Genomic DNA, 26,834 nt, shown 5'->3' with positions numbered 1-26,834 from the left:
CCTCTCTCCCTTCCCCCGCTACTAGCTGGCATCTTGTTCTCCTGCTAGGAGGGAATGTCCAGCTGGATGTCCTCTGAGAAGAGCAGGCCTGTCACCTCTCCTCTCTGGGATGGCTAGGACAAAAGTGGGGCCATGAGGGTGGGGACGAGGCAGAGCACCACCCTGTGCCCCTGTTGTAACTGGGGATCTACACAGCTGCCAGAGGGCTGGGAGGGCCTGGGGGTGTGGGGACAGCCCATGCTGCCATACTCTGACCCATGAGTGCTCGTCTCTGCATGACCCCCTGCCCCATCTTCTTCTTTGCAGCCCACAACCCTGCCTCAGGGCACCATCAACATGAACCAGTGCACAGACGTGGTGGATGGGGAGGGCCGGACAGGTCAGAAGTTCTCCTTGTGCATTCTGACCCCTGAAAAGGAACATTTCATCCGGGCGGAAACCAAGGAGATCATCAGCGGGTGAGTCTGCCCAGCACCTCTGCATACCAGCAGGTTCTTGGGCCAGTTCCCTCTGGCACAAATTTGGCAAGATGGCCATCACTTTCTTCCCCACGCGTGTTCCCTCTTCTGAGTCCCCTCTCTCTTCACACCGCCACCATGTACCCAGTCACCACACCAGAAACTGGCCTCACCCTGCACCTGTCTTTACGTCATTCCTGTGTGCTCATACTCTCCTCGTGTCCCACTTCCCGGGACCCTCCCTCTGCTGGCGCTGCCCCACCTCCAGGGCTGCTGCAGCTTCCTTCAGCCTCTCATTGGTCTCACCACCTCCATTCTCAACCCTCCACCCATGTGTCACTCGACCATGAGGGTTTCAGTCCCCAGAGCACACATGACCTTGCCTCTCTCCTGCCTGAAGCCCTGTGAAGTGCAAGTTCCTTGGTTGGCCCAGGAGGCCCCTTCCCAACCCTCCAGCCTCACCCCCACCACCCTTGTGTCCCTCATTACCGAGCTGCTTATCACTGCACACCCCTGTGCTGCCCACCAGCTGTGTGCCTTCCCTCCCACCCTGCCTTCACTTTGGAATGACCCCTCCGTCCTTCAGCCTGAGTGTCCGCTTTTGCAGGAAACCTGCCCCCATGAGGCACTTGGCACCATCAGCTGGCTTTATGAAAGATGCAGATTGTCTGGGCGCATATCTGGCCTCCTTTAGCCGGCAGTAGGTCCTTGAGCGTGGAGGGCTGTGTCCCATTCCTTGTCCTTGGGGCCTACACACAGCAGTCACTCCAGTGCTGCTATAGACCCTGGCTTCTTTGTCCAGGTGGAAAGAATAGACAGTCCCTGAGTCACACCACTGCACTGGCCTTGCCCTGGTCAGAAGCTTAGGGGAAGCCCTGGAAGGTGGAAGGGGACCCGGGTTTTCAGGTAGCTGACAGTCCAGGCGAGCAGAGCTCCATGCTGCTGAGCTCATACAGCGTGTGCCTTCCAGAAGTCCGTACTCCTGGGCGCATGTTACCAGCTCTGTGCGACCTAGCCCCACAGTACATGCTCAGTGAGCAGGCTCAGCATGCCTGGCCAGGAACTCGGGCGCTGGATCTTGGAGAATCCCATTGGTCCTTTAAGGCCGAGAAAGCTTTGAGAGAGTGAATTGGGGTGTGGTCGGGGTGGGCGGTTAGGGATCCTGGGCTGATTATTGTAGTGCAGAGTGGAGGGAACTAGGTGAAGCCTTTTGGTTTCAACAAGTAAAAAAACTCTGAGCACTGGCTCAGCTTCAGGATCTCAGGCCAAGGCTGCTGTATGAGGAAGTGAGAACAGTGGTCAGAAGGTCCCCAGGTTTTGCCGATTCAGAAGTTTAAATCCACGCTGTGCCGGGCTGGAGCCGAGGGCCAGAGTTGCACTGTAGAGTGACCAGCGGACCCTCTGCTGGGGCTGCCAGCTCAGCTTGAGTCCTTCATGCTTAGAGAGAGGGTTTGCATTTCTAATTCCTAGGGGCAAACAGCAGGACCGCTTGGCCTCTCCCTCTCCCTGTTCTTAATTGTAGAACTATATGGTTTAGGAGTGTAGAGGGCTCAGGGAGCCTGGCCAGCTGAATCAGAGAAGCATAGGACTCTTGATTTTGGGGACGTGGGCTTGAGCCCCATACTGGATGTGGAGATCAGTTAAAAAAAATTTTTTTTTTAAATATACAGAGAGAGGACTTTTACAGAGCCCTCATTCTACAATTGGGAGACTAAAGCTCTGGAAATGCAAGAATCCTGATGAAGGGCAGTCTACAGGCATGAGGGACAGCGGAGAACCACTCACTTTTCCCGGCTCACACCTGCTACTGCAGCCCTGTCTGGCAGATAGACAGCCTGCACTGAGGTGCCACTGCCCCGCGGGATTCCTCGGGTGAGACCTAGCCCTCCCCTGAGGTGTTAGGTCCGGTGGAGGATCCTGATTAGCACGAAGTATGAGAAGGGGTGTCCAGGGTCCCCAGGACAGGCTGGGGCATATGTGAGCCAGGGAACCCAAGTCATTGATGTCGTGGTGTGCTACATGGCATGAGGAAATTGACAGCTGACACAGCCTCTGCCAGTTAGCCCAAATCCTACCATCAGGCACCTACCACAAGCCAGGGGACTGCCTGTCCTGATCCCCTCTCCTAAAAACACTGCAAGTACAGGGATGGGGGACTGCCATTCCTGTGCACCTTGAGTAGACAAGGTCATTGGTGGACCAGGACACCAGATGTGTGTGTTCTCTGGGTCCCGCATGTTGGCTGGGCCATCCAGGTTTGTGCGGTGGCTCAGAGGCATACGCAGAGCTTTCCCTGTCCTCATCCCTCCCCATCAGGCAGGGTTTGCCCCATGGCAACCTGTTCCTGTCCCCCAGCAGCAGCATCTTTGTCCTCACCACCCACTGGTACACTAGGCCTCCTTTACAGAGTCACGTCGGGTAGTGTGCTCTGGGGACAGACTTCTGCCTCCATCTCTTTTCCTTCCTCTGCCTCTCACCTTTGGACGCATGCCTCCCTTGGCATCCTCACCACCTGGTACAGTTCCTTTGCCAGAAAATCTCACCTGTGGGCTTTTAGACCCTGAGACCCATCTCCCAAATGAGGTATGGGCTTCGTCTGGGCTGACTTAGAGCAGGGGTAGTTAGAGACAGTCCATCCAGACTTCTTTCTGTGTTTTTCTCTGAACAGAAGCTCCTGAGCCGCCTGAGGCTTCTCATCCAGAGCTGGATGGAGAGAGTTGGTGGTTCTCTTTCCCACTCTCTAATGCCAGGATGGGCCTTCAGGATGTTTGAGGCACAACTTAGCACAGGTCTTTCAGAGGAGGTGGGATGTAAGCAGGTGGGTGGGGACTCCAGCTGAGCTGGGCCTGATCTTTCCCCGCCTCACAGTTCTGCCCCCCTCGGTCTCACTCATCCTGGCTCTTCCGTCAGAGTTGCGGAACCCAGCCTACTGTGTCCTGGCACTCACTTCCACCCCCAGTCCCGTGTCCATATTCGCCCCTTGCCTCTCTTCCCGAAGGACGTGTTACATGCTTCCTGCTGGGCTTCTGTAAGAAACCTTAGTGCAAGGGACATATTCCATCATCTGTCTTGGCCAGCCCCAGCCCGCCCTGAGTCTGCAGCCTTCTTTGGGCTGGCACAGGAGCTCGTCGAGCTCTGGCCAGTCGGCAGTGCCACCGCGGTGCAGATCTCTTCCCTCAAGGCCCCGTCCCTCGGGCTCACCGGTTTGCCTGCTTGCTCGTGTTGCCAATTCACAGCAGCTGGGCCACCTGCACCTGTCTGTCACGCCTCCGTGCTCCTGGGGCCCTGGAGGGTGAGGGGACTTTGTGAAGCAGTCTCTCCTCATCTCCTAAGTAAAGCTCTGAGAGGGGTCTTCAGCAGACACAGCTTCCCGGGGTGCCCAAGGAATGTCAGCCCCTGTGGCAGACAAGAAAGCAGGTCTTTTAATCCCACATGTGTGTGAGTTCCTCAGATTATGTGAGTGAGGCGCTGAGAGTCTGCTCATCTGCTGGCCTTGCAGACACAGTCATGCTTCCTCTTGGTTCGGAGGAGTGACCCACAGGGCCTGCGCCTCAGGTCTCCATGTGCCCGGAGTCATTCAAGCTCTGGGCAAATACAGAATGAAGCTGAGCTGCGCTCACCCCAGATGCTCTGATTCCCCATGCCCAAGCCCCCTTCCCCAGCTCTCAATAGCAAAACCAGCATACCCTCCTGAGGCTGTCCTAGAAGGTCACCAACTGTGACCAACTTTCCTCCCTCCGTCCACGATTTAAGAAGCACCTCGGGGTGCTAAAGACAGGAGCCCTCCTTCCTGACTGGCTCGAGTGCTGGTGCTGGCGGGACAGGCTCTGCCTCACACTGCGGCTCAGCCACCGTCCCGGGCCTGGGGTGACAGCAGGCCCAGCACAGACCCTCAGGGTCCAGGGAGAGTGGGGCCAGAGTCTCCTACAGTACCTACCCCTCTGGAGAAAGCACCCTTCACCACCAGCTCCTCCTGTCCCCCTCCTCCAACCGTTCCAGGTGTTAAGGCCTCCAGTGAGGCAAGCAGTGGACATGTTATGGCCTAATCTGCCCCCTGCTTTCAGAGAGGAGGAGACTGAAGCCCAGAGGCACAGGGAGCCCCCAGGGTTGTGGTTAGAAAGTAGTAGAGCCAGCTCTGTATCAGCCCTCCTGCTTTCAGCCACTGCTCTTCCCATGCTCGCCTGCTGCCTTCCCTGCTCCTGGTCCAGAGGGGACTTTCCCACTTGTGGGCCTTGGAGTGGGTCCCTGGGCAGCTCTGCTGGGTCTTCCCCAAAGCCAAGGTGCCCAGAGCCCTCAGGGTGCAGGTAGGGCCCAGAGGTGAGTGAATGGGTCTGGGAGGTCAGCTGCTCAGCCCCTGGAAGTGACCTGCCACAGAGAACTTAGGTAGCACAACTGCTGGGTTCCTGTCTCTAGAGCTCTAAATGCTACTCAGTAGCAGCCCATCTGTGCCTTAGCCAAATCTACCATGGGAGGAAAGTTTTAAAGCCAAGTCTAAACCCAAAGATAGGGTCAGTGATGGAAACTATGATGTGCTCTGCACATCTATGGCTGGTCACATGGCCCTCTCCACCTGCACTATGGTCATTGTGGGGTCAGCATCTGGGCCTGGTCCCAGCACAGCTTGTGCTTGTCCTGGGCTGCACTGTCGGCACTTCCCCAGTGGTGGCTGGCTCAAGTCTGGGTTATGCTCTGTCCTTGCTCCACTGCCCAGAGGCCTGGCCACTGGATGGGCACCCTCAAGTAGGAAGTATTGGGCCTGCTGCCTAGACCACCCAGTACGGTTCCCAAGTCCTGAGGGCAGGGATCTGATCCCTCCTCTTCTCTCCCCAGATGGCTAGAGATGCTCATGGTCTATCCCAGGACCAATAAGCAGAACCAAAAGAAGAAGCGGAAGGTGGAGCCTCCCACACCACAGGTAGGTAGAGTGGTGTCCATCAGTGGGGCTAGGAGGAAGTAAGAGCTCCCCAGGAGGTTAAAAGACTTCAGAACCCAGCTTAAAATTAGGGGTGAGAAAAAGGATCCAGATGGGAGTGCAGCTAAAGTGGTTATGACCCCTGCATGGGCTCTCCTTCCCTCTAGTGGTCTGTGGGCTGAGGCCTGCATGCTCCTCTCCAGGCCGCAGGGCAGGACCCCCCGCAGGATAGGGTGGCCTCACTCATGTGCTCTGGGTTCACCCCAGGAGCTTTGCAGTGAGGGAGCCGGTGCGCAGTGGCGGCATGATAGCATGTCCGTTCCTTGGCTGTCCTGCCAGCTGCTAGCGAACAGAGGGCTTGCTCAGAGGGGCTGCTTGCTGTACGTGGGTATCCTTGTGCAGGCAGGGAGGGTCATAGAGCATCCTGGCTGAGTGAGGAGCTCTCAGGGGACCCTGTTCCTGCTCTGGGCTTTGAACAAAAAACTGGTAAGACCTTGACTTTTGTGCCCCTGCTCTAACTCCCATTTGACCGAAGTGGGGGGTGGCTTGGTTAGGTCCCATCAGCTCTAATCCTTCCCTAAAGGCCACTCTCCTTGTCTGCAGGGACACAGGCACCCAGAAGGGCTCTCCGTCTTCCTGCCATGCTCCTCACACTCCTGGGGCCCTGGTGGAGCAAATTAACTTTACTGAGCCTCAGTGAACTGCTTTATAGAATGGGCCTTTGGACACCCAGTTACAGGGTTGTTGTGGGCATGGAAAGAAGGAATGAGCCCTTGATGGGTGCTCAGCGAATGCTCCTCTCTGCTCCAGACTTCAGTGTTACTGAGTGCTTTCTCTTGCCTGATGGAGCCTCACAGAAACCCCCAAGAGTGAGCAGGATGGGAATGGGGGTCCCTTTGGCATCTTGCAAGGCCCAGAGTCTGGCAGCAAGCCAGCCCATGATGGAACCTGAACCACCCCTGGGGACTCAACAGTCCTTAGTGGCTGCTGTCTGCCTCACCGAGAGGTAGAGGTCCGCCCAGGCAGGACCAGGGGGTGTGTGCTGGCCTGGGTACCACCACCACCAACCCACACCCACCTGCCCCGGCCCTGCCATGCACGGGTCCTGAGGGAGTGCAGCCCTGGGCCCACTTTAAGCTGATGGTCATTGTTTGCCCTCTGTCCACCCTCCCCAACGAGCCTCAGGCCAGCATCCCCTGGAGGGTAGCACACCTGGCGAGAAGTCAGCAAAATGCAGTCAGAGACCTTCCTGGAGACTGAAAGTGGGACTTCGTGCTGGGGAACGGCAGATACGCACACAAATGCCCCAGCACTGCCCGGTTTGAGAGAATAACCCCAGGCAGAGTAATGGCATGTAGGCTTGCTCTGCGTTTCTGTAGTGATGCCGTGGAAGCAGTGCTGGAACAGAGCTCTGGCCTCCAGGTCAGGTGACTTTGCGTGTAGGAGACATGTTTGGCCCAGACCAGGGCACTTGGTTGTGTCCCTCCTGCCTGCCTGTCCCTCCCCCCAGATAGTGCTGGCCAGCCACGGCTGCGCTTCACTTCTGCAGTCGGTAGTGGGAGCCCCGTGATCACACGGTGAGGAGATGACCCACTTCTCTGAGGTCTCTTAGAGCCCAGATGTCCCCGCCTGCTCTGCTTATTCCCCTTATGAGCCCTGCAGACCCAGCCTGGCAGGGCTCTTTTCCTTCTGCCTCTTGCTCCCAGGAACATCACGTATGATTCCACTGGTTTCATCTGGGGGCCCATCTCCCTGTGACTAAGTGTCAGAAGGTCACGTGGGGTCTCTCCAGAGAAGAGTTGGGGATATCTGGGCAGGACTCCGCTCCACAGTCTGATGCTGAAGGTGTTTGGATGCCCCAAATGGAGCACGGAGGGGATCCTAAAGCTTTCAGGGCCCCTGTAGAGGCCAGAACCCAAGACCGCATATCTGGTCTCATTTCTCTGTGGCCTGAGGGAGTTCTGGATAAAATCAGTAGGGTGAGGAAGCATTGCTGTGCTGTGCCCTGCCCTGGGAACTCAGGCAGGAGCATCCACAGGGTCCCACGTGAACAAGGATGTCTTGAGCAGTTGGGAGTTCCGGTCATAGTCCGCTTTTTGAGTGCTTTTCTGAGAGCAGGCCCTACGGGAGGATGAGGGTCAGGCTGCAGGGGAGCAGATAGCCTATCGGGTAGGGTCAGCGGCCCCGGCAGAGCCAGGACACCAAGGAGACAGTCTAGCCCTGGCCAGGGCCTCTGAGGCCTGAGAGGTGTGGTTTCCAGAGCTGCTGCTTAGCGGCTGTTTACTCCCAAGAGGGAAGACTTTCCCTGATACTGAGATGTCTAGAGAGGAGGAGGAGGAGATTTACTCTGGGTGTGACTAAGACAGGAAGGATGGAGATCTTACCACCCTCTCCCCCAGATCCCAGACCTGGGACTCTGACAAGGTCAGGGGCCGCCTGTATCCCCTGCCAGGTGTGTGGGTTGGGAGGTATGTAGGAGCCAGAAGGGGGGGTGTGTAGCCATGTGGTGCTGAGAAATGTATATTTCCCAAGTTCCCTGTCATGGCTCACTGGGTCTCAGGCCTAGAATTTCCTCTGCCTCTTGGGGATCCCTGCCAGCCCACCCCTTCACTATGGGGATCACCCAGGCACCAGAAAGGGCTGTGCATATGCCGTGGGCACTTGACCCATAGCATGGGGCTAAGGGCTCTGGCAGCCTAGGCCGCCCCCCTCCAAAGCACAGCCACCTGCCTCGAGCTCTTTAGCCCTTTCTGGCAACCTCTACGTACACTTGGGCGCAGGCTGTCTTCCACAGAGGGGACGGATTCACCAAGACCAGTCTTCACATCACCCCACACAGCTCTGTCCCAAGCCCACCAGAGCATGCCCAGCCTCTGGTTTCTGGCCTTTGAACAGAAGACTCCGTTGTTGGAAGGGGCCATGGTAGGGGGACCTGGAGTGACTTCTTCTTGAGGGAAGCATTGCTGGGATAAGGATTGAGGGCAGTATGTTAACTGGAGGTCCAGGTGGCCCTAGGGCCAGCTCTCCTGAGATCGTGAGAGCCTGGTTCTGTTGGAGCCCTCAGGAAACTGTCCAAAACCATTGCCATTATATTTTAAGAAGTCCACTTCTTGCAAAGTGGGTCAGGAGCTATAGGGACTCTCCTGGGAGCCAGGTCTGTGGGTGGCTCTGACCAAATGGGCAGTTGGGCATGTCCTGGGTCTGTGGGAAGAGGCTTCTTTTTCTTTACCCATCTCATGAGTCCTAGAATCCTTGCAAGGCTAAGGAAAGTTTTGGACCTGATAAAATGCCTGTCTTTTCCCATTGTGATACCTGGTGCCATGGCCTCTCAGTGAGTCCTTTAGATTGCCCATCCAAAGCATTTCCACCACCCCACTGCTGCTCCTGAGGGTATCAGGTGGTAGAAGGGGCTTGAAGCCTCACTCTGGTGGGTACGTCCTTGTGAGCCTGGTGGGCCATTCTCTCAACCCAGGCAGCCTCCCTTGCGGGGTATGTTGGGGAGAACGGGAGAGTGCAGTGGTGCCCCAGAGCCCAGCACACAGTCCGTGCTCAGTGGCTGTCTGACAGCCTGCTGGTCGATACCGGGTCTGTGCAGGTGATTCATGGACACAGAACCTGTGTCCGCCTTGCCAACGGTCCCTACTCAGAATTGGGTTAAGGTAGGTTTCTAAAAATGAGGTTTGGCCACCAGGATGTATTGGTGGAAGGTGAGGATTTGTGTATTATCCCCCATGTTTGGTGGAAGACAGCTCTAGGACAGATCATCATCATCATCATCATCTTCTTCTTCTTCTTCTTCTTCTTTTTTTTATGACAGAGAGAGATAGCAAGAAAGGGAACACAAGCACAGGGGAGCTGGAAAGGAAGAAGCAAGCACCCTGCCGAACAGGGAGCCTGATGCGGGGCTCAATCCCAGGACGCTGGGTTCATGACCTGAGCCAAAGGCAGAGGCTTAATGACTGAGCCACCCAGGCGCCCAATTTTTGAGAGGCTCCAAAGCCCTCTTGCCAGCAGTGCCCTCTGCAGCTGGCATCCCAGCCCTGCCCTAGTCTGAACTCTAGGTTTGGGCTGTTGAGTTAAGGTTCTCCGCATGCTCTGGAAGTGGACTCGAATGCTTCTCCCACAGAGCAGCACCGGCTCTGATCTGGGGAGAGATGGGATGGACACTGTTCCCATCTGGGCTACAAGCTGCCATCTAGTTTGTGCGGCTGCGCAGGTGGGAGGGTGTGAGTATAGATTGGATGTTTGGGTTATATCTGATGACTCTTTATTTCACATCGTGTCCTAGGTGTCGCATTTTAGCTTTCTAGGACCCAGAAGTGGGAGGCAGGGAAGGCCAAGGGCTGGCTCCGGCCTGGGGTCTATATGAAGACCTGCTTTGCATTCACCCAGCAGGCCATCTCAATGGTGTGTTCTTTCTTTGCCCTGTCCCATCTTTCCTGACTCGTGTCTTAATTACCTGTGAGTCTGGAAATGATGAACTCTGAGCCAGTCACTTGTTATCTCACCTTTAATGCCTGGTCAGCTGCTCTGGGCTCTTTGGTTTTGTTGGCAGGGAGAGCTCGCATGTGTCAGGCATCAGAGCTCCAAGCAGAAACCCTGTATATTCACTCCATGTATGTGCCAAATTTGGCCTGAGGCTGGTGGGACCCAGCACTTTCGGTATACGGTCTAGGGCTGTGGAAGACAAAGGCCACAGGGCCATCCAGGTGGAGCTTTTGCCCTGACCAAGATATCTCTGAGTCTCCTCTTCTGGGGATTCCAGGCCACTGACACAGTATAGTTGACCTTGACGTCCCCCGTAGCCAGGCGCCTAGGCAGCCAGGACATGTGTACCAGCCCAGGCTGTGTGCCCCGGGGCTGCACACACATACACTGCTTTCTCCCTTAGGAACCAGGGCCAGCCAAGGTGGCTGTCACTAGCAGCAGCAGTAGCAGCAGTATTCCCAGTGCCGAGAAGGTCCCCACCACCAAGTCTACACTCTGGCAGGAAGAAATGAGGGCCAAGGACCAGCCTGATGGGAGCAGCCTCAGTCCCGCTCAGAGTCCCAGCCCGAGCCAGCCTCCTGCTGCCAGCACCCTGAGGGAACCTGGGCTGGAGAGCAAAGATGGTAAGTGGGAGCCAGAATGGCTTATGTGCATGCCTGTTCTGGTGGCCAGTCTCACAGTGCTGGAGCAGGCGACCATCCCAATGCAGCTGGCACTGAGAACTCAGAGAAACTGAGCCCCGGGCCTCAGGCTCCTTCACCTGTGTCCATCAGCACTTGGCAGGGCCTGGGCCTGGGTGGGGCTGGGATTCCTGGGCTCCGGCCTTGGCCTTGCCCCTCTGGCTCTTAAGTTCCACCTGTAAAGGAGGAAGGTAGCACCTGCTGTCTCAGCCCTTGGGTGTGTGTTGTGAGAATCAGACCCTCTGGAATGAGGCTTGTGGAGGGAGGCCTCTGGTTCCTGCCCCCATGGCCGCCCTGTGTTCCTGGCCTGGAACCTGGAAGCTCAGTGTGTCCTGAGCGCAGCCTCATCCTTCTCCTCATTGTGCCATCGTGCCAGGCCCCCAGGTGCCTGGGAGGCTTTGCTCTGCTCTCTCCACTTAGCACTTTGGAATCGCCCGAGCAGAAGCAGGGCAGCAGTCTCCGCCTCCCTGCTCTGGGCCCCAGAGGGATCTGCATGACATAGGCTGGCTTTTCCTATTTGCATTTTGTCCAGCTCATTAAAGACAAGGGGACAGTTGGGACTGACCCAGTTCATTCAGGCCAAAATGCATTTAGTAGCAGCTGGAGGTGAAGCAGCCTGAGTCCTTCATGGGTAGTCCCATGCACTCCTCTTGCCTCTTCCCTCCCCAAATGCCCTAACAGGCTGAACGGCCAGTTAGCCCTTGATTTCCTCCTTGTTGTTTGGTAAGAAGTGGTTGTGAGTGGGCATCTCTCCTGGGAGGGGATCCTGCTCTCCCAAACTGGCCCCCAGACTAGAAGCTTGGGGATCCCCTGACAGTGTAGCAGATGCTGCCAGCTTAGAGTGAGACGGATGAGGCGCATGTGTGGGAAGGATATTTCATTTCTGTCCCATGATTCTGCCCTTGGGTGAGCCCTGTACGGGTGGCTGCAGAGATGGGAGGTAGAGAGATGGCCCCTGTTTGGATCTACATGGGCTGTTTAAAAAGTCCCCAGAAACCAAAGGTGGCAACAGGCTAAGTACATCTCCTGACTCCCCCTTCTCTCTTCCAGAGGAGAGCGCCATGAGCAGCGACCGCATGGATTGTGGCCGCAAAGTCCGGGTAGAGAGCGGCTACTTCTCCCTGGAGAAGACCAAGCAGGACTTGAAGGCCGAAGAGCAGCAGCTGCCCCCGCCGCTCTCCCCTCCCAGCCCCAGCACCCCCAACAACAGGTATAGTGGCCCCGGACCGCCCTCCCAGGAGCTTGGTCATCCTCTTCCTTCCCCAGGTTCTCGAACCCCCAGCCGAATGGTCTGCAGCAGCTCTCTTGGCTCCCTGGACGTGGCCAGCCGGCCCCCCACCCACATGGACTCCGACAGCGCTGGGGGGCGGGGAACAGAGAGACCGGGGCGCACCTTTGCCTTTAAAGCCAGCAGGCAGTATGCCGCCCTGGCCGACGTCCCTAAGGCCGTCAGGATCAGCCACCGAGAAGCCTTCCAGGTGGAGAGAAGGCGGCTGGAGCGTAGGACTCGGGCCCGGAGCCCTGGCAGGGAAGAGGTGGCCCGTCTGTTTGGCAACGAGAGGAGGTAAGGAGTGGGCTATAGGACCACACGTGCCATGGACACACTCCCCCTCCTGTATACTCACATTCTCCTTTACACTACACGCTCACTCATTCTCTCCTGTGTCCTTATAACATGCTTTTTACACTTCACACAAACACACACACACACACTTTGACATACACATTTCTACGTTCCCTAAGCCTTCCTTGAAGGAGTGCACTTGTCCTCCCTTTCCCTTCAGAGCATGTGGGAAAGCTTTCCCTTCTGACACTAGATTCTAGTCACGGAACTCTCAGGCCCCGGTAGCCAGAAACATAGCATCTCTGGACACCCAGACCCCTGGGCCAGAGGCTGGCTGCTTCGTGTGAGTGCCTCTTGGCACTGAGACCTTAAGGGCCCCCCTGGTGTGTTCTCAGCCACCTGGGCCTTGTGTAGCTGGATCTTTTCCTTCCTGGCCCATGTCTGTCCTCTGAGATGACCATGGAGGCAGGAAGAGTCTGGAGAGGCAGATGGTGGCAGAAGCGCCCCTTGCCCCTCCAGTCTTAGGCACGGGTGAAGGACATGAAAGGCGGTGGGGGTGGGCAGCACAGGGAAGCTGGGTAGCCTTTGATGTTCCCAGGTGCCCTAGAGTATCACTGCATTCAAGCTTGGCTGGAATGTGAAACAGGGAGGCTGGCAGAACGCAGCTTCTGGAGAGGCACAAGCTTTAGGGAGGGGACCTAGGACAGGGACTGGGACAGAGGCATGGTCTGAAGAGAGGAGTGCTCTGTCCTCCCTTCTTGTTCCACTGGCCCTGTGCTTCCCAGAGAGCTGGGGAGAGAGCTTGGTTCCATGTCTGAGGCCCTGTCCTGGACCAGAGTGCTAGAGTGCCCCCTTCTGATAGGAGCTTCCATCCCTGAGTCAGTAAATGGAGCCTTTGCCCTGACAACAGGGTTCCCACCCGGGTCCAGGGATGAACTGCCAAAGGTCCACGAACCTCTCTAAATGATTCAAGAGTCCATATGTACATTTTTCTGGGAAAAGAAAAGCCATAATCTTCATTAGGTTTTCAAAGAAGTTCACTTTGGTGGGGGGCGGGGGGGAGATTCAGACCTAAATTCCAAAAGCATTCCAAGTGTCCCCTCCACCCTGCTGGAGCCTAAGTAAAGCTCAGAATTAGGGCATGCTATGGGGATGGGGCAGGGTGGCAACGGGCTTCCCCCCTTGAGGGGCTGGCCGCAAGCAGGGTGCCTGTCCTTAATACACACCTGCTCTCCCAAAGCCCCGGGGACCACCTCCAGAGTAAGGAGGAGATGCCCAGAGTTGTTGGTCTTAAAAAGAGAAGAAAGCAGATGTGCCTAATTCCTAGGCAGAGGGAGAAGGAAGCTGACCTATTGCCTGGGAGGTGATCTCCAAGCACTTGGCTGTCGTCTTGTTTGGTTAGTAACCAGAGAGGTCCTGTGTCATATCCCAGTGTGTGGACATAGAGATGGGAGCTCAGAAGTGGGGAGACTCCTCAAGGCAACAGCCTGGTACAGCAGAGCCAGGACATAACTCCACTCTGGGCCTTTAACTGGGAGAGCCCTCTCCCTGATGTGACCAGGAGAGGGCCAAGGCTGTCCTTCAAGCACCTGAGTAAATATTTCAGTGGAGGAGCTTGCCAACACTGAGGAGGCCTGTGGGCCAGGGCAGGGGAGACTTCACGCTGGCTAGCGGCAGACCGCAGGTCCTGGAGGCTCCTGAGTGGGCAGCTAGGCCCTGGGGTAGCAGCAGACCAAAGAATTAACATTCAGCATACCTGCTTGGCTTTGAACTTGTTCTTGTCTAGCCTCCTGGGGTAGACAGCATCTCCGGGACTTTACTTTCTGCATGCTCCTCGCAACCATGACATGGGTTTTCACTGGGTACTGGCACCCCTGGAGCCCAGCAGTTCTGCATCCTAACTCTGTAATGTCACTTTCTTACCCTAATGACATCTGACTGGCTGCTGTCACTTTGCAAGGCCTGTGCTCTGGTCCCAAGTAGCCCTCCCTGTGCTTGATTGGATCCCTGGGTCCTGGTTGAATAGAGCAGAACTGCATATTGGCAGGACGTCCGCCGCAGCTATCCAGAGTGGCTGCTAAGCCCGGCTGCCCAGGAGCCCAGCTGGGGAGACAGTGGGCGCTGGTTTCCTGACAAGCCGTGGCCCTGAAGGGAGCCTTTACGGGCCGATCCTCTCTGCTCTTCGCGTTTGCTCCAGAGCTTTTAGAATGTTTCCTGGATGGTGAGTCACTGCTGAACCAACCTGGGGAGGCCGTAGCCCTTGTTGAGTTCTTGGTGACTGACACCAGCACTGGCTCTTGTGTGGTCCTCACGTCCCCTCAGCTGGGAACCTGGGGAGGGGAAGCGGAGCCGAGGTGCAGGTGTCTCCTCTCTGTGCCGTCTGCCAGCCCAGGGAGACCTCTGCAGCCATGCCTGCAGTACCTCCGGAGCCAGTATACAGGCCGCTCACTCGCTTTGCCAGATAAGCTGAAATAAGCCATGGCTGATCAGCCCAGAAACCCCTGCTGTGTGCGGAGGCTGCACTAAGCGCCACTTTCCTTTCCTCGGCTGTCTCCTTTCTTGGCAGCCCTTCAGGCCTGCAGCATGTAAGCCGCATGGGCCTTGGTGGGCCGCTGTTCCTCGAGGCCTTCCTGCAACTTTCCGGGTCAGTTGGAGGGGCTCTCATTCTGCAAGTGATGGTACCTAGCTCTGTGCGTGGGCCTGGAACCTTCCCCAAACCCATCTAGGATGGCGGGGCACGCGACACCCTCTGCCTGACCAGGCCGAGCGGTGACAAGAGCTTCCTGTGGTTCCCAGGCGCTGCGCTGCTGCCTGAGCTTCCTGCGCTGGCTCGCCCTCTGCTGTGCTCCCTCAGCTGTGGCCCCCACCGGCCTGGGAACAAGCTTTGTGTCTGGGGGAGATTCCCCAGAAGCTTAGGGCACCAGAGCTCAGAGAGGAGCAGAGGGCCCAGGAGCCCCGAGCCTTCTACACTTGGGCTTCAGCCTTCTTTGATGCAGAAATCCTCAGAGATCCATTTTTAATGGTAGCCCTCTCTGAGTAAAAGTTGGTCTCTTGGCAGGGTCTCAGAATTTGAGCCCCTTTCCTCTTTTTCCTTATAGAGTTAGACATTAGTCCTCGGTTAGATTTCAATCTTTTGGGCTCAGAGGCCCTTGCTTCCCCTTGACTCTCTGCCATTAGCCCAGAATGCAAGTAAAAACCCTTCCTGTAAGGTGACCTTGGTGCACTTGCCTGGGTGTCCCTGGGATGACAGGCCTCTGGTTTGGTGACACGTTAATATTGTGTAAAAGAAAAAAAGGAAGGACAAAAGAAAAGAGAAAAGAAAAGAAAAAAAATTCAACTGAGTAAATTCTGAAGATCTTCTTGGCTTTATTCAACAATTCATGAATCAGGCAGCATCCCATCTGTCAAACAGAAAGGAGCTCCAAAGAGCTGTACAAAATAAAGGACTTTTATAGGCAGAAGAGGCCAGAACAAGTTAACAGTAGCAAAGAGTGCATTGTTTCGGACAAGGTCACCTTCCTTTGACAGCCAGCAGAGGTCTCTCAGGTAGATTACCCCACTGGTGCTGACTAGTAATTCCAATTTGATTAGTTTAAGATTCTACTCCTGGGAGAAGTTGAAACTAAGTAAGTTTAACCACCATTTGGTGACTTAGGCATAGCACAATTGACTCTATTCTGGGCCTGTTATCTTTTTTAAAAATTTTTTATTCTTTTTTTGTTTTTTTTTAAGCAATTGCCCCCAACCTCCCCTTTCTTAAATTTTATTTATTTACCTCTTTCCTTATGTAATCTCTACCCAGTGTGCAGCTCAAACTCATGACCCTGGGGTTGGGAGTGGCACTTTAACTAAGCCAGCCAGGTACCCCACAATCCCCCTCTTTTGTTCAGATTCTCAGCTTAACCGAGTGGCATGATCAAAATTTAAAACCTTAGCACCACTCCCAGCTACTGCTCAAATTCTTGGAGTTTTTGCTGTTTCTCCATGGTCGTCACACGTCATGACGTTTTTTGCTGAATCTCTATGGTACTCACAAGTCACAATTTCATGTTCACATTTTTTAAAGGCAGTTATCCTCTTCATTGCATTCTGATGGTCCAGTCTTAAGGAGATCATTCACTTTGTGGTTAGCGGCTGCAGACATGCGTTTAAGAGACTGTAGTGCATTGAGGGAGACTACTATGGTTATTTTAAGCAGGATAATTCCCAGTGTCTGGAGTGTGTTTTGGATCCATGGTCCCCAAGACCCAAAGCGACCAAAATCAAGTAACTCAGAGAAAGCCCTCCCCTGAAGGAGTCACTTTTTTTTTTTTTTTTTTTTTAAATGAAGTGTCTTTTTCAGTGATTTTTCCATAGCTGGGTTTCAGATTTCCCAGACGTATTCATCTAGGAGCATAAGTGGCACTGACCACAGCACCTATAGTTCCTTGTTTAGCTGCAGGCTCATCAGAGGATACCCTATTACAAAGAACAACTTTGACCTTGCAGAGATGGGGGTTGCTGCTGAGATCTTTTTATAATTGGGAGCAGATCTGATTTAGGTAATCACAAGAACATGGGAATACAAATGTATTACAATTTGCTTAGGAATTTGTGTCCAGTTGGGCGAGTACAATTACAATCGTTGAAAGGTGAAAACAAGGCACTAGATGTTCTGGCTGTCAAAGTCGGATTGTGTAAGTGACTCCTAAGATCAGGGAGTCCATTGGGAATAGAAGGGAAATTGGTCACAGGGAGGGCCAGGGGGTCTCTAGTATCATGGACTGGTAAAGAGCTCTTTTAATTATTAAATCCAGCAATCTGAAAGATATCCAGCCCCCTGCCCTCCCTTAGTAATGAATGGCCTGAGAGATACAGGTGGTAGCTTTCTTTCCAGACATGTGCCAGAGTAGCGTAAAGGAAGAGGAAAGAATTTCATTTCATGCCTAAAGAATGAAGTCTTGATCCAGCATCTTGGGTGGAAGCAGTCCACTTTGATGTCAGCTACTTCCTTGTCAGTTTGATGTTGAGGTCTCCAGCTGCTCTGTAGCTCCTAGAGTCTGAAGGGACCCTTTTATTTTGGAGATGGGGACCCAGGGTTCAGGTGCCTGCAGTTTGGTTGCCATCTAGGGAGTGAGGAGGACTTGGAATAGCCCTTGAGAACTGTCTTTGTTCTTAGTGATTCCAAATCAGAAGGATGGCTGAAAATAGGAAACATTGGTTTGGAGAGTCCTAGCCAGATATTTGCAAAAACTAGAAATCAGGAGCCAGTCCAGGTCACTTATAAACAGGTATGGAGCAAAACCTCAAAGACATTTACAGCTTAGAATCTAATGTCTACAAAGATGCAAACACAGTTTTTGTCTCTACAGTTATTCCTATTTTTTTTTTAAAGATCATCACAATAAAATTACTTTGTTTGCCTTAAACTTACCCTGATTTTTATAAGTGCGGCAAGAATAGCGATTGACTGTATAAGCCCTTTTAAAGACTGCTTTGCTGGAACTTTGCATAAGTAATCTCAGATTGAATTCTTGCCTGAAGCCGAGAAGCCAAGCCAAGGACTCCCCATTAGATTTTACCTACAGTATCTTTAGTTTGGGTGACTTTCTCTCTTCTCAATGTTTCCCCCAAATGTTCTGAGACTCACAGGCCTGCCAGGAATTGACCTTCTTAACTCATCTGGAAGGCTTCCAGGAAACCCGTAAGCAAGGTACCAGCCCGATTTGTCTAAGCAGTTCTTTAAATCTCTTTGGCCACATCTGAGTCCATGCATATTTCTAAAATAGGACATTCCAGTCAAAGCCTTGGTAATATAGCCAGTGTTTCCATCTGTGTCCTGTTACAAGGAGAACAGATTTTTATTGAACTTACACAAATAACCAAGTATATTACCATGAAAAAAATACCATAGAGTTTACAAATTCTGGAGGGATCAGTAGGGAGAAAAAGTAAATGTTTCATCTTTGTTTACAAAAGTATGCCCTACCAAATTGCTGTAGATAATAGAGCACTTAAGTGAAAATGTTTCCCTAAATCTATGAAAGCAGAACACTGAGGAAGTAGCAGTGTTTCACACAAAAGGTCATGTAAAATTATAATCATCCTCAGTTCATTCAGCCCTATGTAATCAATACTAATTCTGCTTGAATCCAGTGTTTCCATTAGTTCTAGAAATTCTTCCTCAATTCAGTTTTACAGCCTTGAAGTTATGAGAAATCTTTACTTGTTGGTGTACCTGGGGGTCTCAGCCAGTTAAGCGGCTGATTCCTGATTACAGATCAGCTAATGATCCTGCCTAAGAGTCTCTCTCCCTCTGCCCCTCCCCCATTCTCTTAAAAAAAAAAGGGAAAGGAAGAAATCTTTACTTGTCATAGTCCTTTCCAGGAACACTTCTGTGAAAGCATCAGAATAAAACGATAACTCTTTGTAAGTGACAGAAGACTTAAAATTGCCCAGAGTTAAAGATTAGATGAGAGTTCATTGTAATGGAAATAACAGGAGACTTGGTTATTTTGTGATATTCACCATTTAAGATAACAGCGGAATTATGACTGACAATATTGCATTAGGACATATCAGAACCTAAGAAGGTTTAATATCACTGAATTAACAATGCTGCCCATGATGATTTAACATAACAAATAAGCCTAATTTGGGAACATCTCTCTTATTTTTAGGATTTTCAGGGATCCTCTGAAAAAATCCCAAAGTTACTTCTAGGTCAAGAAGACTTCATTTGGGGGGCACTGGTGTGGCTCAGTGGGTTTAAGCCTCTGCCTTTGGCTCAGGTCAGAGAAGACCTAGATAAGAGGTACAGAGAAGACCAGGTAGACCGTTTACATCACAGAGGCACAGGGAAAGAAAGTAAAGGCCTCCAAGAAAGACTTTTGCTTCCCGAGGCCAAAATTTTCACAATACTTAGAAGGCTTTAAAGAGATATAGGGGTGGGTTTGATGTTGGTTAAAAAAAAAAAGAAGAAGAAGAAGAAAGAAATGGACTTCAGATTGCTTCTGGAGCCGAATTTCTTGTTTTATGAAGATTTATAAGATGTGGACAGTTGCTTTAATTCCTCAAAGAATTGAGTTGCAACTTAAATGATATCATAAGTTGGTTCACCTATCCAACTGCATTATCCTCAGTTTGCTTCTTTATATCAGGGAGGAGCTTTCCAACTGAGATGGAAATCAAAATATTCCTGTTTTCTGGATTTGGAACTGTTCATCTGTGGAATGTTTAATAAATCCTTTCACAGAGGCTTCAGATGCTGCTTTGTCTGGGTACATGGTATCGTTTAGCTTAGGGAAGAAGGCCTAAGAAAACTTCCTATCAGGCTCTGATTATCAGCTTCTAGTTTGGCCAACTTCAGACCACAGAGCTATTTAAAAACTCCTTCTAAATATCGTGTCACTTTTCAGTGACTATATTTATACTATAGAGTGACTATATTTATACTCTATACTATATTTATACTATAGAGTATCTACTCCATAGAGTAGATATTTCTGGTAGTAGTGAATAGCCCCCCTTCAATGTAAGAGGGGATCCCACGGGGGTATAAAAGGATACTTACTATCTTCCCAAGATCCAGAGTTACTCTAAGATAGCCAAAGGAAAGAACCGGTAACCTGCATGTCCTATTCAGGCAGAATACCAAACCAGATTCTTAAGACATAAGACAAGCAAGAAGGCAGTAGCTGTCCCTGAGAAAGAAAGGATCAAGAACCAGTGTGTTTGGGTTTGGAAAGAAAAGGACAGTGTGACATTTTATTTTTGTCTTTGGGCTAATGGGGTATTGCAGACGGCGATTCAGGAGAGATGACTCTGGTATGGATTCTCACTTTTCTCTGGCTTCTACTAGTTTTCCCAGGATCCCCTGTAGTCTTGGTATCTACCAGAATTTGGCAAGATTTTTTGTTAATTTTAATTTTAGTTTTTCTTGGCTGTTTAACAGAATAACATAGCACTTTATCAGAAAATCCCTCAGAATCCCACCAGCTCTGGGAGGAGCCCATATGGTGGAGGGGGGAATCTCCTTCAAAGGCAGATAGGGGGGTGTTCAAGTTGATATTGAAGGATTTAATCAGAACCTTTGAGGACAAAATTTTTTGTAATGGCCCACTTGCTTACAAATGATATGCTGATGTCTGGGCAAGTATTTTGATGTTGTACTCCTAGGAGAGTGTAAGGGGGAGGCCTACATATTGTTTTAGGTATCTTTTGTGTCTTTAATCTTTCATTAGCCTTTGCAAAAAAACTGCAATGAAGATGTTTTGGAATCTTGAAGCCTTTGAAAGCTTTTGCATACCAATTAAAATAGTTACTCCATTCTGTTTGCTTGATTTAGAACCCTTGCTTTTCAGTGTGCTTCCTAAATAAATGATCTTGTCTAATTGGAATATTCCCATATTGGCCATCGTAAATCTAGGTTATCTTTAGCAAGATTTTGCATTTTTGTAGATATCTATAGCTTCTGGGACTATAGTTCTTAGCCATAAAATAAGTAGATGTGCTAAAAGTTGGTGTGCTGAACTCCGGAATTTTTTTTTTTTTAAGATTTTTTGTTTTATTTGAGAGAGAGAAAGAGCATGCACACCAACATGAGCCAGGTGGGGAGGGGCAGAGGGAGATGCACACTCCCCACTGAGCAGGGAGCCCCACATGGGGCTCAGTCCCAGAACTCTGAGATCATGAACTGACCCGAAGGCAGACGCTTAACCAACTGAGAACCACCCAGACACCCCTCAACTCTAGAATTTGAAGATCCTATTTCTTCTAGCTAAGCCTGTGAGTCTCCCAGAGCCAAATTAATAACTAAAGGGCTATGCTGTTGCGTTAGGAATTCTGTGGTGTTTTACAGCGTACCTTGTTGCATGGAAATTTTTTGAGGTTGGCTGGTAACCCAGTGTCCCCATATTGCCCGTTGTATGACCAGCTTACCCTAACACAGGAGTCTTAGGGTTAGCTGGCAAACGCTCTAATAGGTTTATAATGCTCAGCCTGTGCCCATCAGTTTTGTAGCTTTTGGCTTTCTAAGAGTCTCATTCGCAATAGCCTTTACCTTGTATGCACCTTAACCCACCAGCAGGAACTGCGATGTGACTAAGCAGCCAAAGGCTTTGCGCCACCAGCAGTTCTCACTGTGGAGCTGGGCACTCAGGGAAGTACTGAACCGGCAGACCCCAGGGAATGGGAGCCGTGGCCTGGGATTCCCATGAAATGGGGAACTGCGGACTGAAGTAGCTACAGTTCCCAGCATGGTCTAGTCAAGTGGGGGACCATAGAAAGCCAGTTAAATCAGGAGCTCAACGCCAAGATAGCAGAGCTCAGAACCAGAAGGAATTCCCATGGCCCTCAGAAATGGTGAAAAAGACAGAGACCTCAAAGGGTTCGCGCATACCACAGCTAGCTGTTTCTCATTGTCCTCGAAGCTGTCTGAAGTTTCCTTCAGGTCCCACCACTGCCACCAACCCTGTAAAAAGAAAATTCAACTGAGGAAGTTTTAAAGATCTTATTGGCTTTATTCAGTGATTCAGCCTCCCCACATCTAGCAGAGAGAAAGGAGCTCTGAGGAGCTATGCAAAGTGAAAGACTTATAGGCAAATGGGCGTGGGACAAGGAAGTTCCTGGCAAAGTGCATTATTTCAGGCAAGGTCACCTTTCTTTGGGGGACAGCAGGGGTCTGTAAGGCAGATTACCTCACCAGTGCTGACCAGGTGGCTTCAGATTGATACGAGTTTAACATTCCAGTCCTGGGAGAGGTTGCAAGTGTAATTCTGTAATTTAGATGTCAAGTGTGTGTTTATTGAGTGGACTTAGCACGAGTGACTCCCATTTGCGCCTTATCTCTTTTTAAAACAATGTCTCAACAACCCCCCCACTCTCCCACCTCATGGGCGGTCCCCAGAGGTGAGGACTCAGCCTCAGGCCACGTGCCCCACCTGGCCTCCCTGCCTTCGGCCATCATGGCCATTCCTTGTGACTCAGGGACAAGGATGGCTTCCCCTTCTCAGCAATCACCTCGGGTTTTTGTTTCTTTGATTCTTTGGATAATTTTGATTTACCATTATTTGATTTAAAAAGCCGTCCCTTTCCGTGTATTCATTTTCCAGCCTTCTTTTCTTTCAGGTCTTGCCCCTCTCCACCTTCTCCTGCTGTGTGGCTGTGTGACGTTACTCGCCCTTCCTTCGCCTGCTTCGCTCCCATCTCCGCTCCGTCTCCAGCCGTAGATGGCCTGATGACGCACCGGCCTTTTCACACGAAATCAACTTGCTTTGTTTTTGTTTTAATTTGGTTTTGATTCTTTTTACTGTTGGCAGAACCGATGTTAATTCATGGGCCTTTTTCTTGCTAAATTTTGGGTGCCCTGGGGTAGGGGCTGCATCATGATCTGCTGAGGAATGAATGCCAGGAGCACGGAGGCTGTCACCCTCCGAGGTGGTGGTTGCCTTCCGATCACATCTGTGGCTCAGGAGAGGGTGCCAGGCGATGAGCTGTGTGATTGCCAAGCGTGTCAACAGATCGTGCAGGGACCTCCAGCATGGGGGGCAGAGGTCAAGGATAGCTGGGGAAAGCGAAGGCCCTGGCCCCTGAGCTGCTGCCAGCCCCTGCATGGCTTTCCCCTCCACGGTGATGGGACAGGGAGCTCTGGGAGGGGAATCAGGTGGACTGGGCCATCGTGCTGTGCGCACAGCCTACGCGCCGTGTGGGGTGGCCCAGGGAAGGCTGGGATGGGCCAGGCATGGCAGTGTGGGCTGAAGGGGCTCCGCTGCAGCTCAACACCAAGCCCGCCTCAGGCTGGGCGGGGGGTGCTGGTCTCCCCCTCAGCAGCCTCATGTCCTCTCTTGCAGGAGGTCCCAGGTCATTGAGAAGTTTGAGGCCTTGGACATTGAGAAGGCAGAGCACATGGAGACGAACTCGTCAGCCGGGCCCTCACCATCAAGTGACACACGCCAGGGTCGCAGTGAGAAGAGGGCGTTTCCCCGGAAACGGGTGAGCGCCTGGGGTCCAGGGCCAACGCTGAGGCCCAGGCAGTGCCGTGTGCGACCGTGGGGCACGGTCAGCATGTGGCCCTACACCTTCTCACGGCGCCCCCCCAAACACGCACCTGGACGCACTGCTGCTGGGCTTCCTGCTCTCGTTGCCTAGTTGTTTGCTCATGTCTCTCCTCTCCTCCAGTGAGTGACTTTCTTGAGGGCAAGGCCTGTCTTCTGCGTCTTCCTGTCAGAACTTCATCCATTTCTACTCAATGCTAGTCTGACAAGCCTCAGATCCCAGGTCTTAGCTAGAGCTGCTCTCTTCTTCTCTGAGGCAGCCCAGCCATGAGGCTGAGCACCTTCCTTCCTCTTTCTTTCGAATGGCGGCCAAAGCCCTTGCTTCTCTACTTAGTCCCCGGGCAGATCCCTCTTCGGAACCCTCCTCCTCCTCCCAGACAGCCCACCCGCCTCTTGTGGCTCTGTTGTGTCCGGTCTTCATCTTCCTCTCCAGCTTCTCTTTGGGTTCATGAAGTGTTTTGCTGCCGGCTGCCACAGAGTCTGGGGCTCTTTGTTCTGTGACCCCAAGCAGCCAAGGAACGGAGGTGCCACCAGGAGAGCGATGGTGGCAAGTGCATCTGAAAGAAAAGGCTGCTTCAACAGCTAGTGCGTCTTTGAACCCGCCGTGTGAAGCGGGAGGCGCTGGACGAGGAGTCCCAGGATGCTGGCTCTGGTCCCCATGCTGGCCCAGACTTGCCATGGGACCCCAGACACAGTGCTCTCATCCTCGCCTGGGAACAGTCTTGACCCTCTCGCAGCTCTGGCTGCTGGTGCCCCTGTGCCTCATTGGAGTGTACTGGCTTGTACTGACTGGCGGCTGCTCTCTGCCACAGGACCTCCCCAGCGAAGCCCCCACAGCGCCTCTTCCGGACACCTCGGCCTCCCCCCTGTCTCCACACCGAAGAGCCAAGTCACTGGACAGGAGGTCCACGGAGTCCTCCCTGACGGTGAGCCCAGGCGCCCGCGCACCGAGGCCTGGAGACTCTGCTCCTGCTGCTTCTGTCACTTGGGGTCACTGTCTGCTTATGTCCGTGCGTCTATGCTGGCTGTCCCCTCTGCACTGGCCTTTGTGTCTGTGCATGGGAAGCAGATGCTGTGTTTTTTTCCCTTTCTGGACTCCATGGGCACCCTGAGCTCTGAAGTCCCTGGTGGAGGAGGCCACTTGGTCAAGGCAGCAAGATCCTGACTTCGGGGAACCAGGGCAACAGCAGGGAACCTCTGTTATTGTTTTGGGTGCTTGTTTCAGCCACATTTTGCAGGCAGGAGCCCCCTCTTGCCGGAAGCCCTTGCCTTGTTTGTGGTGTTTTCACCACAGGAGGAGAATGGCCTTGGCCCTAGGTCCTTTGAGCTGCAGCGGTGGGGTGTGGTCATATAGGAGCATCGCTCCCTCCGGGAGCTGAGAGCAGCTGGCCAGAGGCCCTGGGAGTGGAGGACAGCTGCTCACAGGGTGACCTGGGACTCCTAAGCCTTCTGAGAAGCCCATGGTGAGTGCCACTTCTACCCCTGGGGAGTGGAACCACCACACACACAGCGACATGAGCCTGAGTGAGGGCAGGAGGGCTTCTTACCTGGAGGAGGTTTGTTTTTTCCTTGAGTCTGGGAGTGGCTCAGAGATTTGGAACAGAGACTCCCAGAACATGGGTTGCTCGTGGTGGTCCTGCCACTGTACACCTGTTCTCATAATAACCCCCGAGTCCTTCAAGTACAGAAAGACGTCCCAGCCTGTTTCTGGCCAAGACGGCGGTAGAGAAGTGGAGAGCAAGCACACGGGGTGAGAGGAAGGGTGCTCCACATCTCTTTAGGCTCTGGCTTCACAGGTGTCCAGGCGTGAAACACAGGCCAGGCCCTGCTGTGCTGCAGGTGGTCCCCAGGCGCCTCCTCCGGCCCAGGGATATGGGTACAGGAAAGCCCAGCAGGACATCGCCCCCTGCTTTCCTGTCCGCTGTCCGGGGCTTGCATCTTGCCAGGAAATGGAGCCTAAAGCCCATCCCGTTGGATACACAGCCTCCAGGCCTCGGCAGGCCTGCTGCTACATCCTTGCTCAGCACTGTACGTGGGCTCTGTTCTTCAGGCTTCCTTTCTCAGTCTTTCTGTGGTTTCTGTGAGAACTTCTGATTTCTTCTTTTAGGGTTCACTGCAGGTTTTCCCCTTCGTGGGAAACACTAACAGACCCTCCCTCTGGGCCATTCTGTGCTGCCAGGCAGCTGCCGCGGACGTGACCAGGGCTTCTCTCAGAGCGTCCAGGCCGCCCAGCTGCTCCCAGGGTGCTGGGGCCATGCTTTTCCCCTTCCCTCTTCGTCAGCCCGCCAAGCCCAGCATCTCGTCCTGTGATGACACGCGGGTCTGCAGAGTGTTTGTGGGCAGGCGGAAAAAGCCCTCTCCCTGCTGCCCACCATCTGGACAGAAATATCCATGCCTCAGCCACCCTTTCCACACAACTGGGGTATCAGTGTGCTTTCTTCTGAACTCTTCTTTTCTTCTCCCTTTCCTAGCCCGACCTGCTGAATTTCAAGAAAGGCTGGCTGACCAAGCAGTACGAGGACGGCCAGGTGAGCACACAGGGCTGCCAGGCCCCTGAGGCGCTTCAGAGCAGGTGCGAGGGCTCCCCAGCCTTGTCCCCGCCAGGTGTGGGAACACCCGTTCCATCCGCCAGAGCCAATGCGGCCTCTTGTCTGGTGGGCCAGGACGGCGGTATGGCCGAGACCCCCTTCTCCTCAGGGAAGTGGAGGTGCACAGCCTCCCCAGCCTTAGTTCTGCAGTGGGGGACAGGGGTCTCTGGAGAAGGCTGCCCTCCTGTACCCCACAAGGGCCTCAGCCTCAGGCCAGGAGAGCATCCTCCAACTCTAGCTCCCTACCTGCTACTCTTTCCTCAAAGTTCTCCAGGAGCCCAGGCTTCCCAGGAAGGCTCTGGTTGTGTGGTTGGCTTGGGGTTGATTACAAGGCAGGACGAGTGGAAAGCAGCCAAGGGCTTCTAGACTCTACCAAAGCCTCCAGCTCTGCTGCAGTCCTGGGAGGAGCCGGTGCTGTACATTCTGGCCTTCAGACTCAAGCAGAAAGAGCCCTCTGCAGCCAGACCTGTCAGCCCCACCTCAACCCTGCTTGGGGCTGGAAGGCCAGGCCTCCAGGAAGGCATGAAGGGGAGCCGCTAGCCCATACCGAGAGAGGCCCCGAAAGCCTGCCCTCCCGAGCTCCCTTCCGTGCTTCCTGAGTGACTGTGCCGAAACATCCTCTTTTTCTCTCTCCTCCATATCAATCCCCCTGGCCTTGTCTGAAGACTCAAGTCTCCCTCCTTGCTACTCACAGCGAAGACTTGGGAAGCTAGCTGGCGGGTTTGCTCCTGCTGGCTGCAGGTGGGCGCGCCCCTCTGGTTAGCCACCAGTGGCTGTGGCTCACAGGCAGCCACCTGAGGATGGAGATGCTGTTTCCGCAGCCACTTTTCAGCTCTGAGGGCCCAGCCCCCTGTCTGCAGCCTCTGGAGTTGAGATTATGGACTGCGAAGCACTTTTCACCAGCCACACCGCTGTGGGTTACAGAGAGTCGTAGCCTGTGGCCCACCCAGCTCTCCATGCTGCCTGGTCACGGGAGCCGCAGCTTAGCAAGTGCCCTGGGGTCCTGAGTGCATGGCTGCCGGCGGCCGGGGCAGAGTCCTATGTGTGTCTGCCACTCGCGGGAGGGGCCGCCTGCCCTCTGCTTTTCCTGCGCTCTGGGAGGTTCCGCCAG

General features: G+C 53.3%; 1 protein-coding gene across 7 annotated transcripts in view; it reads left to right on the top strand.

The window, feature by feature from the left end:
- MPRIP (myosin phosphatase Rho interacting protein) overlaps positions 1-26,834 on the top strand; it is a 147,996-nt gene that overhangs the window by 82,574 nt on the left and 38,588 nt on the right. For 5 of the 7 annotated variants that reach the window (XM_059148718.1, XM_059148720.1, XM_059148719.1 and 2 more), the window contains exons 4-10: positions 307-458; positions 5,289-5,373; positions 10,262-10,481; positions 11,589-11,748; positions 22,932-23,073; positions 23,948-24,061; positions 25,607-25,663. In XM_059148718.1, coding sequence (XP_059004701.1) covers positions 307-458; positions 5,289-5,373; positions 10,262-10,481; positions 11,589-11,748; positions 22,932-23,073; positions 23,948-24,061; positions 25,607-25,663 — 930 coding nt within the window. Of the gene's footprint in view, positions 1-306; positions 459-5,288; positions 5,374-10,261; positions 10,482-11,588; positions 12,103-22,931; positions 23,074-23,947; positions 24,062-25,606; positions 25,664-26,834 lie in introns of all 7 variants that reach the window. The other 2 variants (XM_059148717.1, XM_059148721.1) reach the window with 2 other exon arrangements.

Source organism: Mustela lutreola, chromosome 15, assembly GCF_030435805.1.
Source record: "Mustela lutreola isolate mMusLut2 chromosome 15, mMusLut2.pri, whole genome shotgun sequence".
NCBI classification, from domain to species: domain Eukaryota; kingdom Metazoa; phylum Chordata; class Mammalia; order Carnivora; family Mustelidae; genus Mustela; species Mustela lutreola.
The sequence above is the reverse complement of the archived record's forward strand: the minus strand, read 5'-3'. Positions and strand labels throughout refer to the sequence as shown.